This window comes from Trichechus manatus, unplaced genomic scaffold (assembly GCF_000243295.1).
Source record: "Trichechus manatus latirostris isolate Lorelei unplaced genomic scaffold, TriManLat1.0 scaffold00097, whole genome shotgun sequence".
NCBI classification, from domain to species: domain Eukaryota; kingdom Metazoa; phylum Chordata; class Mammalia; order Sirenia; family Trichechidae; genus Trichechus; species Trichechus manatus.
The window spans coordinates 5,952,458-5,967,783 of NW_004444033.1; the positions used below are offsets into that span (position 1 = coordinate 5,952,458).

General features: G+C 37.4%; 1 protein-coding gene across 4 annotated transcripts in view; it reads left to right on the forward strand.

The window, feature by feature from the left end:
• The window catches only part of MKLN1 (muskelin 1), a 343,250-nt gene extending 338,293 nt beyond the window's left edge, over positions 1–4,957 (forward strand). For 3 of the 4 annotated variants that reach the window (XM_004382685.1, XM_004382684.2, XM_023737116.1), the window contains one exon: positions 4,589–4,957. In XM_004382685.1, the coding sequence (XP_004382742.1) occupies positions 4,589–4,710 (122 nt within the window). In that variant the 3' untranslated portion in view covers positions 4,711–4,957. The remainder of the gene's footprint in view (positions 1–4,588) is intronic. The other variant, XM_023737114.1, reaches the window with a different exon arrangement.
• Positions 4,958–15,326: the final 10,369 nt, after the last annotated feature.

A 15,326-nucleotide genomic window follows, 5' to 3' on the forward strand; every position in this document is an offset into this window, starting at 1 on the left:
CCTGATAACATGTCCAAAGTATGTAAGACGAAGTCTCATATATATATATATATATATAAAATACATTTTCACACACACATAAAAATGTATAGTTTTGTGTATGCTGGTTTTATTTTTTATATAATGTGAAAAACCATGTATTCTGCAGATTTTTTTTTTTTTGCTTGATGTGGCTTAGAGATGTTTCCATGAAAGTATGCTAGATCTATTGCATTGTTACTAAGGAATACATAATATTCCATAATATGGGAGTACCATGATTTAACCATTTAGCTGATGATGGTGTTGGTTTCAATTACCTCATTGGTAAAATATGGGATAAAAATAAAAGGTGTTCATCTGAGCGTTAAATGAGCTTATTTAGCACATTCCCTCTAACTTAATAAGCACTCCATGAATATTAGTTAATAAAAATAAATGGCTTTGAAGCACACATTCCATCTTTTCCCTCAATAGCTGTGATGAGACCTTATGAAACTGTTGAATTTCTCTCATCTTAGTAGTCTCATCTGTGGAGTTTATGATAACTACATTGAGTTTTTGTGACAATGAAATGTGGTTATACATTAAGTACCTAGCACATAGTAGCAGCTCAGTATTTCGTTCCCTCCCAAATCATTTGATCTCATGAAAATGGTATTACTTCATTATAGCACTGTTACATAATGAATATCTTATCTGTTAAAATATAATAATACTATGAAATTTTTAGATTTAAAAAATGAAATTAATGAAAGAGGAAAAATCCTGAAGATGAATATAAATAGAAACAAAGAAACTTATTTATCAAATTGTTTATATAACCACGCAGTAGGGAAAAAAAAGAGCTGAGCCTTTTTTAGTGCAATGCTTTGAGTGTATACCCTTAGTGGGACATACTCTAAAAACAGTAAAAACAAATTTTGAGGTTTTGTTGGTAAGGGCATGGGTATAGTAATTCTGAAACTTGCTTTGTGTCCGTTTTATGTTGCACAAATGAGTAAATGTAACGATGTTGCTGGCAGTCAGGGTTCTTCCAGGGGGAAAAAGGAGATAGAAATATGGAATGGGGTAAGGAGAGGAAGAATTCTGTGGTTTTTTGTTATTTTAATTGGAATTAACATTGAAAATATGAACTCATGACTTTATAAGAAAAATGTGTGTGTGCACGTGTGTGTGTGTGTGTGTGTGTAATGGCCTAGGCACAACTGGAAATGAGCACAACTGATGTTGGTTTCTAAGTATCATTCTCCACTGAGAGGAGTTTGGACTCAGACAAATGGCTGATTCCAGAGCTGTGTAAAGATGAGCTGTGCCAGAAAGTAAGGAATTGCTTAAAAACTAATGGGGACATTTCAAAAGACACAGTAGCCAGCCTGAAGGAGTTCTCCCTGGCCAGATCTGGGACAGTGTAAGTATCAAAATGAAAAATGACAGTAATGAGTAATAATACATTGAACAAAAAATGAATCCATGGGTACATACTGATGCAAACAAGTAAATAAAATGGTAGGAAGAGAAGAAAAAGCTGCTCTTTACAATAGAATGCCAAGTAATACATGTAGAAGGAATGGAAGAGTTAGAAAGTCACCATCATTTTACAATAATTATTTCAGGCAAGAATGATCAGTCAATGCGAAAAGCACTGAGTGCAGTCTGTTTGGGAAACAGGATATTTACACAGTCTCAAACTCTCTCTCTACCTATAGCTTATTAATTACAAAGGTGGAAAAGGGCCTCTTTATAGTGGAGAAACCTGCATACACCAACTTAACCGGGAAGCCAAGTTCACATCATCAGTATTGGGACAAACTGATACCCCATGCCATCTGAGGTGATGCACTGAGAGGGACACGGTGTCACTTACTTAGTGTTCTTGCCAAAGCTGTATAACCTGAACCTAATCATGAGGAAACAGACAACCCAAACTGAGCTCATTTGACTACACAACGGGTCTAGGCGCTTCAAAAACAACAGTATCATAAAAGACAAAGGCTGAGGAACTGTTCCATACTAAAGAGACTTGCAACTAAATGTGGTGTGTGATTTAGATTGGATTTAGATCAGTGAGGGAAATGATGATAAAAAAGAATATTGGGACATCAAAAATGTTTAAATTTTCTGAATTTAGTAATTAAGTAGTGGGTGTTCTTGTTCTGACAAGGTGAAATGAGCTCGAGTATTTAGGGGTGAAGATGTCCACAGTTTACTCTCAAATAGTTCCATAAAAACATCTGAGTGATATAGATAGATGGATAAACAGACAGACGGACAGACGAGGGAGAAAGGAAAGTGAGGGGGGAGGGAGACAGGGAGGGGTGAGAACGTATGTGGCAAAATTCTTAACAGTTGATGAATGTAGGTAAAGGAGTGTTTATTGTACTATTCTTGAAAGTTTTCTGTAGGTTTGAAATTTCCAAAATAAAAAATTGAAAACAAAGCAGTTTAGAAAACTCAGACAAGTATGAAACAGGAAAAAATAATACTTATAATCCCACCATTCAAAGATAAACTTTGTTAACATTTTGGAGTATTTTCTTCCATTCGTTTCTATTATATGATAGTAGGCTTTGCTAAATCTTAAGCACAGTTCAAAGGAGTAAACACATTTGCCCTCAAGCTTAAAATAATGATAATAATAATAGGGCAAAGTCATAGAAACTTCACAGGCACATTCAGAGGCCCTGAGGGACAAAGCTACTGGGCTGAGGGTTAGGGACCATGGTCTCGGGGGACATCTAGCTCAATTGGCATAACATAGTCTATAAAGAAAATGTTCTACATCTGACTGTGGTGAGTAGTGACTGGGGTCTTAAAAGCCTGCAAGCAGCCATCTAAGATACATCTACTGATCCCATACTGGCTGGAGCAAAAGAGAATGAAGAAAACCAAAGACACAAGGGAAAGATGAGTCCAAAGGACTAATGGACCACAACTACTACAACCTGTACCGGACTGAGCCCAGAACACCTAGATGGTGCCCAGTTAACCACCACCAACTGCTCTGGCAGGGATCACAATAGAGGGTCTCAGACAGATTGGGAGAAAAATGAAGAACAAAATTCAGATTCACACACGCACAAAAAAAAAAAGGCTTGCTGGTCTGACAGAAACTGGAAAAACCCCGAGAGTTTAGCTTAGTACTGAAGTCACTCCTGAGGTTTACCCTTCAGCCAAAGATTAGACAGGTCTGTAGGGTCAACAATGACACACGTGAGGGACTTGCTTCACAGTTCAGTCACGTATATGAGACTAATGTGCACACCAGCGCAAAAGCAAAGACGAGAAGGCAGAAAGGGGCAGGAAAACTGGACGAAGGGAAACGGAAACTCGGGTGGAGAAGGGGAGGGTGTTGACACATCATAGGGTTGGCAACCAATGTCACAAAACAATTTGTGTATTAACTGTTCAATGAGAAACTAATTTGCTCTGTAAACTTTCACCTAAATCACAATTTTAAAAAAAAAGAAAATTTAAAAAAAAAAAAGGAATTTTTTTTTCTTGAGGCATTGTTTATTTTCCTTCTAGGAAACTGGTATCCTTGACAATGTTCTGTTCTATTCCTGTTCTTTGCAAGATTAAAAAACAGATTGGATCTAACACTGTATTCTAAGCTGAGTAAAAATTGAGAGTGTTCACTCAACATCATGGCATATATAACTTTTTATGGCTCCATTTCTGTTTTAAATGACACTCAGTAATAGGGCTCTCATGTTTCAGTTATCCATCTCAGGGACGGGGAAAGTCAAAAGACTAGTTTATGTATCTTATTTATATACCTCACACATGCATAAGAAAATTGAAACAGCTGGGATCAGTGCACCAGCTGACCAAAAGAAAGAGACATCTCATGGAATATTCCTTTGACTGTAGTGAACTTGAAAATTAAATGTTTAGTAGAGGTTAAAGGAGGGGAAGTCCTTTAACTCAGTGATCCCCATCTTTAAGAACATAATTCATTTCTAATATTCATCTTGATAAAAGTAGTTCATTGCTCTGTTTCTCACAGCTCAGCACATGAGCCCGAAAAATTGGTATTGACTATGTGCCAGGTGCCATTCTACGCATTGGACATGCATTTCTTTCCTGCAGCCATCTGTGTTTCACTCAGTTCTCTAAGACCCCTTCCAACTCTCAGGGCCTTGGTCATTTTAGGCCTCTTTCTAAAGTTTCTTTAAATTGGAGGTCATTTTTTTAATCAGTCAGAAGCATTAAAGTCAGAAAACAGTGAAATTTCCTTAGTGAACTAGAGAGGAAAAAGCTTTACGGAAGAGAAACCACTGTTATTTAGTTACCAAAGTGTCAGTCATTCTGCTAAGTGCTTTTCATGTAATTGGATTTAATCTGCAAAATAACCCTATGAGTAAGATTATCACAAATTTACAGCTGAAGAAACAGTTCCAGAAAGGCTGAGTAATTTACATAAGATCACACTACTGCCAGATAGTAAAACTGGGGTCAGAACCCATGTCTGTCTGATTTTAAAGCCTGGTTTGGTTTTGGTTTTGGTTTTTACATTATACATTGCTGTTTTTCTCAACTAGCTTTTCTGTGACATGTTGCATTTTCAACACCATAGATGAGTCTCTTTGTATCTCTCCTTCACTAGGCTTTTCGGATGTGGATCACACCTATGCTCAAAGAACTCAGCTCTTTGACACCTTAGTAAATTTCTTTCCTGACAGCATGACCCCTCCTAAAGGCAACCTGGTAGACCTCATCACACTGTAACTGAAGAGTCACTGGACACAGAAATGGAAAACGGGAGTCTGCTTTCAGTATTTGGGATTTCAACTCTGGACCGGCCATTAGGCTGCAGCGATTGAGGACGGCACCAGAGTTTTGAAGGGTCTTTACCACCACCAGTTTTACCCTCCTCCTTCCCCACACCCAGTCTCAACCCCATTCTCCTCATCCCATTCCTAAATTAGGCTAATAAAGTAAAATTGGTATACTTTCCATTTAAATATGGATATATTTTTTCTCACTTTAACTTTTAAGAATTAATGCGTATAAAACAAAAAGGTATTCAGGCAGTTTCTCCTTTTTCTGATTTTTATTTTACTTTTTTTTTTAATTGGAAGAAATAGGCACTATTAACAGACTCAGAGCTACAAGAATTTTGAATTTTGCTGCTGTTGTTTGGCCTTTCTTTATTCTTCCTCCTCCCGTCCCATTTTACTTTACCTCACATTGCACAACTGTTCATTCTTAACAGGTATAAAGTTCTGTAGGACGGTTGATGTATGTTAAGGTGATATATGTGTCTCCGTTGACTTCAGTCTTGTATTACATTAAACTACAGGGATGTAAGGAACCTTGGTGGTGCAATGGTTAGGTGCTCACCTGCTAACCAAAGGGTTGCCATTTTCAACCCACTAGCTGCTCGACAGGAGAAAGATGGCAATCTGCTTCTGTAAAGATTACAGCCTTGGAAACCCTGTGGGGCAGTTCTCTGTCCTACAGGGTCGCTATGAGTCGGAATCGACTCAGTGACAGTGGGTTTGGGTTTTTTGTTTTTTGTTTTATAGGAGATATAGAAGGCTCAAAATTGCACTCCTTGTCATAGAACTAAAAAATATTGACCCAGGCACCTGAGATTGGTATGTAATATTTCTGCGATGGTATATTTTATAGTAGATGTTACATTAGCTAGCATCTGGCTTTGATTCACAGAAATCTTAAACTGCCAAGACTTGTGTAAATTTAAGGGTGAACCTTTAAGAGCCATTCTAAAAATGGCCAGCTGAAGGGATCTAGTAGTGATTAATATGCTCATTGATGTCTTCGTAGCAGTTCTGGAAGAGAATTACTCTTTCCCTGTGGTAGAGCTGCGCAGAACCAGGGCTTCCATTTCTCTATTGTGCTGTCTCTTTGAGTCAGAACTGACTCAAAGGCACCTAAGAACAACAACAACCCTTTCATTTATTTCCATACACGTCGACCCCCTACATCTGCTTCAGTGTGCTGCTGTTTTGAAGAGGGGTTTGTGGTTGTCCAGTGGAGTACAGCTGACAGGCTTTGCATTGAGCACATTTGTTGTTGTTAGGCGCTGTTGAGTCAGTTCTGACGCATAGCAACCTTATGGACAATAGAACAAAACATTGCCCTGTCCTCACAATCATTGTTATGCTTGAGCCCGTTTTTGCAGCCATTGCATCAGTCCATCTCCTTGAGGGTCTTCCTCTTTTTCGCTGACCCTCCACCAAGCATGATGTCCTTCTCCAGTGACTGGGCCCTCCTGATAACACGTCCAAAGTACGTGAGATGAAGTCTTGCTGGGCCAGCCTTTTTTAAATGGAGAAAAGGAAAAATAATGTTGCAAATATTTTTTCCTTAAACCAAAGGAAGGGTATGGCAGGTGGACTTCTCCACTGTTCTATTTTTTGTTGGGGAGAAAGGTGCAGATTTTCCCATGAGGTGCTGTGGAATGCAGTATAGGAAGCCTGTGTCTGGCTAGTGCTCCCATGTGCTCACAAGGTGTGCTGTACGCAGCTGATAACCAGGCTTAAAGTGCACTCAGAATGATAAATGTCCACCATTCAGTAGCTCTTATGAGTGAATGACTTTATGGAATTGAGTATGTCCCTGAAGAGCAAGATTAGGCCTCACCAAAAAAAGAAGAAATTGGCCTGCAGTTTCAGAAAGTCTCATGTAAAGGAATGAAACTGAGATCCCTCTTTACTCTGTCTTCATTGCAGAGTTTTATTTTGGGGGGGGTTGGCTTGAATCTTGGGCTGTTCGGCTTTCTAAGCATCCCGAAGAATCAGTAGTGATTTATTAAACAATGAGATTTATACCTCATCATGTGAGAGGTATAGCGTGTAAGTCCTTAAGTATGAAATTGTGTAGCTGCAGAACACCTAATTGGCATTGCAGTTGAGTAAATACAATCTACTTACACACTTCACCAGTTTCATCAGATGATTCTCCTGAGTAGCAGTCAGGAACACAAAATACTAATACCGCTAATATTGTAGCCTGTTGCGTCTCGTTTTGCAGAGACAGGTACAAATCAGAGGGTTCATAGGGAAGAACTTGAACTTGCTAAGACTCCCTAGATGACACTGTAGATTTGCTTATTTGAATTCTAGCACTTTAAAAATACAACCAAATGAAGTTCTGCTGCTTCCACTGTTGTTTTTTATTTGTTTTTAATAGTGCTTTCTTCATTGTTCGTCAGCATCTTAGGCTCTGTATTATTTGGAGAAAATTCAGATCTTTATCTCAGTGATCTTTTTTGTTTGGTTTTTTGTTTTCACCTAGTTGCCTCCCTACTAGCGTCTTTGAAAACACATGCTTATTTTAATTTCACCTTTCCTCAAACTTGTTTAGGTGGAACTTTTCTTCATTTCTGGAAATTTTTTTTTTCATTATTGTGTTTAAATGGGTTTGAATCATAGTGATCCTTTGAGTGTTGCATGAGGTAGACTTATTGAGGAGGTTATTGACGAGGGAAGTCAGAATTTGTTACCTTGAGGCTTTCGTGGGGCACTGCTGGTAACGATTGTGGAAGATTGTAAGGCTTCATTATGTCCGTGGCGAAGACTGACACAGTGCTCACAGCATTTCAAATCAGAATTCTGACTTGAAACTTGTTTATAGATCTATGAGGAGCTATATGTATTTCCAAGAATTTCAGCAGTATATTATAATTTAAACAGTCTGATTTGGTATTTAGATACATTGTTTAGGTAGCCTACTGTTTAAGCATACTACTTAACAGTTCTTTTATTCTAGCCTAGTGATTCCCAAATTGAAACACCTGGCTGATACTTCAGAGCATTCGTTAGTGGGATACATTTACTCAACTTCATTATCCCTAGCTTCAATCGTATTTCCATTTCTCTTTTTCCCAGTGGAATATATCATATTATTCTTGACCAGAAATAAACCACATCTTTAATATTATTTTCAACAATTGTACTTCATGAGAAATGATCTAATTTGCAAGACATTTCTCAAATGTATGTGAATTTTATTTTGTAGAATGACAGAGACCTCATGTGGCCAGTTTGATTAATTCAAAATACTTCACTCTTTTTCAAGCAGAGGGATTCATTCATACTCAGCTGCCTACCTTTGTGCTAAAGCTGACAGACAGGTTTAACCTTATTAAGGTCATTATCTTAGTCCTGTTTTCCCTTTATACTAAAACTCACCTGTCTATGATTATAAGTAAAAACTTATAGAAAATATTAGAAAGTTCAGCCACTGGTGGATCATAGAAAGATCTGTTGGCTTTAGAGTTCAGTGATTTGTTTAAGCTTGTAAAACTGTATTCTTGGGTGAAATATGTACATTGTATATAAATGATTGACAGTTTATCATTCCAGTGGCTTAACAGAGTTTCATTTACTAAAACAGGGATATAAAATCTAACCTACAAACAAAAACTAGCTTGAGGCACTTAATCATTTAGTGAAAGATTTAGAATGATACTTTAAAAGGGTCAAAAAACACTTAGAAGTATGTTCCTGACTTTATTCTTAGAATTAGACTTAATTCATAGTAATTACATAAAGAACTTACCCTATAATTATTCTTAACACCACATGGAACTTGTTGGGAAATTGTGGGTCATTTAATTATTTCTTGAGTGAAAGTTGCATTAACTCCTTAGCTGGTTGAATGTTGCATTAAGAGTCGAGAATTAGGTTTTGCAGGTTTGAAGTGATGTCTGTGGGAGGGAGCATAAGAATGTACTCCAAACAAAATCATGTAGCTATGAAAATATATGCTTCCTAGCCCTTCTTTTCTTAAAAAATCCATGTTCATCCACAATCGCATCCCTTTGCAGAAATTCAGGCCTGAATTTTCACCTAGTTTTCAATTCCTGGAATAGTCCTTGATCTGGAAGTGCAGGCTCCCCCAGAAAATGTTTATAGTTGTTAGAGGAGTTATCAGAGAGGGTCTGTATATGACAATGATTTACAGTCTTTCACTCAAAGATTTTTGTATTGCATATGAAGTCAGATGACATTCTTTCTTGATGTTTGACTGTGGCTTATGTCTCCCTGTAGCTTGATTTAATGCCTAAACGACTTGGCTGAGCCAGAACTTCTAGTCTAGAGGTATGTCAGTTGAAAGTGAAAGTTTCCAAGTTTGTTCAAATAATTACTAGGTGCCTACTAGCTCAGCTGAATGATGTTGCCATCATTTGTTTTGGGGGGACTCATTATTGCAGTTTACTGATTTCCTCACCAAATGCTTTTTATTTTGCCCCCTAAAAAATGCTAGTATAGGAATTTTATTTACGTGTGATTTTTTTTTAACCTTGATTAACTCCTCTTGCCTAGCAAATACTGTGACTTGTGTTTCCATTATTTTTCTTAGCTAATATAACTTTTTTCCCCTTGTGGCATTGTTTAATGTTGTACAGCTTGAAAGAAAAAGTCATGTTCATTTTGAGGCAGTCATGCTCTTTTATCCTTGCTTATGATGACAGAAAAGTGAAATAAGAAATTGTATATTATTAAAGAATTGATAGTATATATTATTAAAGAATTGATAGTATTTAATCGTCACTGTAAAAATGCCTGAGTCATTTTCACTCAAAGGATAGTAAAAACAATGGCTGTGGCAGCTTAACGAAGGAGCCTGTGTTTTCTTTTCCTAGCAGTAGGAAGAATTATAGAACCATTGGCAAGGTACAAGTTTCATAGCAGAGGTCATGGAATTCAGCATACCACTAGAATTACCATTTGCTTATTGTCTTTTTATTATATTTTTTAGCCTTTTTTTTTTTTTTTTTACAGCCCCCCACCCCCAACCTCCTCTAAGTAGCAGTGATTTTCTGCTGAAGTAGACTTAAAGGTGTCTTAAGAACTGATTTTCAGTTTCTGATATAGTTAAGTATTGGGAATGGCTTCAATGTCAATGAAATGGTTGGTATTCTTTTTTTTTTTTCCTAAAAAAAAAAAGCAGCCGTATAAATGTCTGTCCCCCTCAAGAATGTGAATTTAGGTAAAATTAGCAAATCTTATTCCCAACCATAGTCAGTGATAAAATCCTCTGACAATAGCTTCTTTACCCCTTAACCAAAAGAGTCATTAGAGGTTAAAGTCAATCAGATTTTCTAGTGTACGTCATCTTCTGTCAGGTAGAACTCCAGAGCTATAGATCTTGAACTGGATCCCAATTCAGAACTTAAAAAGGCAAAAAATAAAAGGATGGTTCTAGTTATCTTCCACATTAGAATTATTATTGGGCAATCAGATTTGCTAGTATGCCAGCATTTCCTCAAACATTGCCTAGCTTGATGGAAAACAGAATTTTATGTGGCTGTTATCTGACTGACAACTATGGAGTCTACCAAAAAGAAGGGAGCATGTTTAGTAGGAAAGTAGATGAGTTTTAAGACACCATGTATAGTTATGAAATGATTTATCTTCCTTTTTATGTGCTGCTCAGTCTCAATGAATTTTTAAACATTTGGGTACAATGTCCTATTTTGCCCATCTAAACTCTGTATTTTGACTTAGAAGTACTGAATTTCAGGAAGAGATGTAGAGTGAAGAGTGTGGATATGTTAGAGAAGAAGGAAAAATAGGGGCATTTTGTTCATGGACTTGGAGGTCCACAAATCTAAATGAAACAAAATTTACAATTTTTATTAATGCAGTGCTGGGAAGAAGGCTATCAAAAGAAATCAGAGCTCATGTTTCCAGAATATTCAGTTATTCTGAATAGTCTTTGGAAAACAGCATTTCTTGATTAGTTGCCTTTCTCACCTTCTCCCAAATAGCTGTTAAAAAAACCAAAACCAAACTCGTTGCCGTCAAGTCGATTCCGACTCATAGCGACCCTATAGGACAGAGTAGAACTGCCCCCACAGGGTTTCCAAGGAGCAGCTGGTGGATTCGAACTGCCAATCTTTTGGTCAGCCGCCAAGCTGTTAACAACTGTGCCACCAGGGCTCCAAATAGCTGTTAGAAATCTTAAAATAAAACAGAAAATCCAGGATAATGGCCTCTAGACCTAAACTAGGTGGGCAGTTTCTTAACGTACAGCCAGTTCCTTGGTAAAGATCCAGAGGGAAAAACAGCAATAGAACATTTTAACATGCAGTTGGGGGGCTCCCACGAGACTTGCTTATTCATGGAGTTTAAGCTCTTGCTTCAACACGCTCAGTACCATCTGGGATGCTAGATTCACAGCAGTAAGTCTGGGTACTGAACTGTCTGCCACGTGAATACCAGCCTGAGGAGACCGTCGTTCTTCAGTTTCATTCAGTGCTTAATGAATGCCAAATTAATTGGCAGGAGGGAGAAGTGCTCTGTGTGTGATACGCTGAGCAGGCCTGTGTGCGTGATGGAGTTGCTGAAGTAGCCAGTTTGGAGCTTGATTTCTCTCTTTGCTTAACAAATCTCACGGAAGTCTTTGTTACGGTTTAACTGATGTCATTTGGTTGGTGTTCATTTTCTAGTGCTTTAAAATAGGAAGAAAATTGTCATTTCATGTCTAACCTATAACCCATACAGAATTGAATGCACATCAAATTAGTTTCCATGCTTTAAAATAAATTAATTGTACATAATCCTGAGGGTCTTTGTTTATTCTACTTTCCCATGAAATATTGAGTTCTGGGCTTGACGTTAGATGTATAGAATAATTTTGGCTTATTGTTTAGATCTTCTCCACAACTACAAAGTAAGAAATTAAAGAAGATGTCTAGAACAAATCTTTCCAGTTTCACTGTAGATGGCAGAGTGTATAAATTTAATTGCTACAAAAAGGAGAGCATCTTATACCATCAGGGCCATCACATGAGATGTTGGCAGGTGTCTGTTTTAGCACATTGCCTTGTAGTTGTTACGTTTACCTTTCTTCTTGAGATGAAAGTGGGAAAACTGAGGATAAAGATATGTGGCTTTACATTTCTAAATTGCCTTTAGAGTTATTCTACCTTTTTAAAGCCTTGCCTTATTTTTACATGTACACATTAGCTATGCTTGTAAAAGCACTGAGTACAGTTATAAGACATATTAAAGCAATAGTTACTTGATCCCTAATTTGGTAATAGGATATCAAAGTCCAAAGGGGTAAATATGAGTATTCATCTATGGGCATTTTTTTTTTTTTAAGTATCTACTTGGTCCACTTCTTGAGATTTTTTTTTTCCCCCAGCAAAATGTTTTTGGTGACTACCAGTTACACATTATTTTGTTTCACAATTGTAACATCCATTTAGAAAAATAATAATGGACTTCCTTTCCTAAACATTCTGCTTAGCCTGGCCGAGAGATGCTGTGATTGTGTTATTCTTTAAGCCAGCTTACATTTTTGACTTGTGTGAAATATCTTTTGAAAGGAATAAATTAGATAGCATAGTGTTAATTATTGTTTATGTATAGTCATCAGCTCAACTTAGAGTTGCAAAATAATGTGACATTTTTCTATGAGCAGGCTCCTTTATGAATGTATACATTTTTTGTCTTTTTAAAGAGAATCCTTCCCTTTCTACCACTCCAAAAGCTATGTACAGTTGAGGCTCTGCCTCATAAGAAGAGTACAGGAAAGCCAGGACAAGGACCTCCTTTTCTTATTTTTGGTAACAAGCAGTATTCCATCTTTCCTAAACGGAATGTTTATATTGCAGCTTGGGAAAGATAGTGGAATTTTTTTTAAAGTCGACTCTTGTTTCTTTTGTAAATTAGAACAACCTAGTGGCCAGAAATTAAGAAACCTTCAAATAGAGATAGATCTGCAGAACCCAAGCTGGAAATTATATGAGAAGAGTACAGTTCCGTCTATAGCTAACAGAATCTGTCTTTCCAGTTGGCTTATTATGGCTGTGGGTAGCTTCCTGTCTTTTTCAAACATCTTCTCGACTGGAAACCTGGTGTTAAGCAGCCAGCTCATCTGAAAGCTGGAGAGTATTCACTATCTTTTATGGAAACTTTAAAAAATAACATTTATTGATTTTGTGATTATAAAAATATTATGCTTATCAAAGAAAACTACAAAGTGTAAAGAAGGGAAACAACTATTAATTAACTGATGAGACCTTTTCACTTTATTTTTCCTGACTTCTTTCCATTATTCAACATGGTAAAGGCCAGAAAAGGTACTATTTATTTTTTTCAACACAGCCATTCTCATTGTCTTTTACCACATGTATGGGGACCAGGGTATAAGCACTTGTCCCCACCCTAACTTATATTGTTTTAAGCATTGCCCTTTTCTAAATAAATCTGTTGCTGTCGAGTCAATTCTGAATCACAGTGACCCTGTAGGGCAGAGTAGAACTGCCCCATAAGGTTTCCAAGGAGCAGCTGGTGGATTTGAACTGCGGACCTTTTGGTTAGCAGCCAATCTCTTAACCACTATGCTACCAGGGCTCCATTTTTCTAAATAGACAGCCTGAAAATAATTATGTTGATAGGTATCTTTAAGCCTGAACTGTGGATGTCAGATACTGCTCAGCTATAGGGAACTGCCTTGTTCAGCTCATTGGAAATTTCATCCCTAAGGCCCATTTGAATGTTTAAGCCCTTTATGTACTGTTACGGGCATGTGAGCATATTCATACCAAGAGAAGCTTTCCTGTTTGAGATGGACTGTATGTAGCCATAATTAAACTCACACCCCAAAAAGATGAAGTGCTTTTCAAAGGCCAAAAAAAAGCCACAGACAAAATGAACATAGACATAAGCAAGCAGTCCATGAGACAAGAGTTCCTTACCATGCTTAAGCAAATTTCTCCAAAAAACAAAACAAAACAACTTATTTCTCTGCTCACCAGGAAAGATTCAGAAATTTTGCAGCTTAATATTATTTCAGCTGAAAATCCCTTTTCTTAGTGTGTAGAGGAGAAAACTGCAGCCTTCTGTGGCAACATGGGGTTAGGACTGTATCCTAAAGCACCTAAATCAGCAGTGGAAATCACTAGGGAACTTGGGAGAAGCTGGCAGGAGGTACAGCGGGAGCTGTTCAACAGAAGTGCTTTTCGGGCATGTTCAGGCCTCCTCTACCATCATTGTTCTCAATCATGGTTAGCCGACACGATGTGTACTGTAGTCTTCCCCACCCCCTCAAGGCCCCCTCTGGTTTGTCTTACTTTTGTCCAATCTGTATGGACTTTTTAGGTGTTTTTTTGTTTGTCTTTTTAGTACAAGTGATTTTCTGATCCCAGGTTTTGGGAACGTGTTAACACTACTTTGTGAATAAATGAACAAGTGATCTGCTGAACAACTGCAGTTGTAGAATTATATTGTATGTAATGTACATATGGAGAAAGAATGTATTTTGTTCATTTTTTCTTAATAAAAAATTATATATGGACACTGCAAAATGTCTCTTTCTTGTTTGCTGAAACTACTTTTGAAGTCAGCTTTTAAAATATTCCATACTTTACAGTTCCTGTATTTTCCCCTCAAGGTGAGTTTTATTCAGGGTTTCAAAGATGGAAAATGATAAACTGTAGAAGGACCTTTTCAGTGTTTTCCTTTGAGACAATGCTGAAATAAAGACGTACTGGTGAATCTCATAACGTTTCTTGGGGAAGTTTCCATTTTAATGAACACTGGTAAATTATTTCATAAAATGATGTTTTTCTATCTAATATTAATAATATCCCTATTTTATCTGTTTTGTAAATTTGGAATTTTGTTTCCCAGGTTTTCTCTAAGGGGATATACTTGTACCGGGTAGGAATGAGAAGAAAAAAATTGAAATAGATAATTAATTGTAGAAAAGATCTTAAAGAGGAGAGAACCTGGAGGTATTGCCAAGTTGGAAAAATTCTGAATCCATGTCCCCAGTGAGGAGGAAAGAAACTTAAAAAGTATGCCAAATAGATCCTGGATTGTCATGGCTGAGCTGCAGGAGCCTCCCTCGATACCTAGATCTCCTCTTGGCCTTTTTCATCTCCCGATCTGGTTTATACTTGTAAGCGTTGTGATCCTGTATTCTGGAGTGAGTTGTCAGCTGATTTTATTCAAAATCACAAGAATGTTTTCTCAGTTTGCAAATCAAATATATCTTACTGCACAGCATTCATTTTGAGGGTGTGCTTTGACTATGGCTCATAAATAACATTTCTTTGTGTTCTCAGAACAGGAAAACATGATGTGCAGTGATAAGGTAAGGAATTGGCCTTTCCTTGGTTAATCCTCAAGCGAATTAACTCAAAAGGATCAAAATGTGGGACACCACCTCTTTTCCCTGGATGTATCTGTCCATTTTCTGGTCGGAAGACAGCAATAAACAAAGCTTTGTGTTAAACACAGTTGAGATGTCAGCTGCTCCCAGGTCAAGCTAGTGTGGAGGCCTGCAGGGATTGAAAGGTGCTACCATAAGAGCTTCCATTTGCCCAAGGAAGATAATCCATCCAGCATCTCATA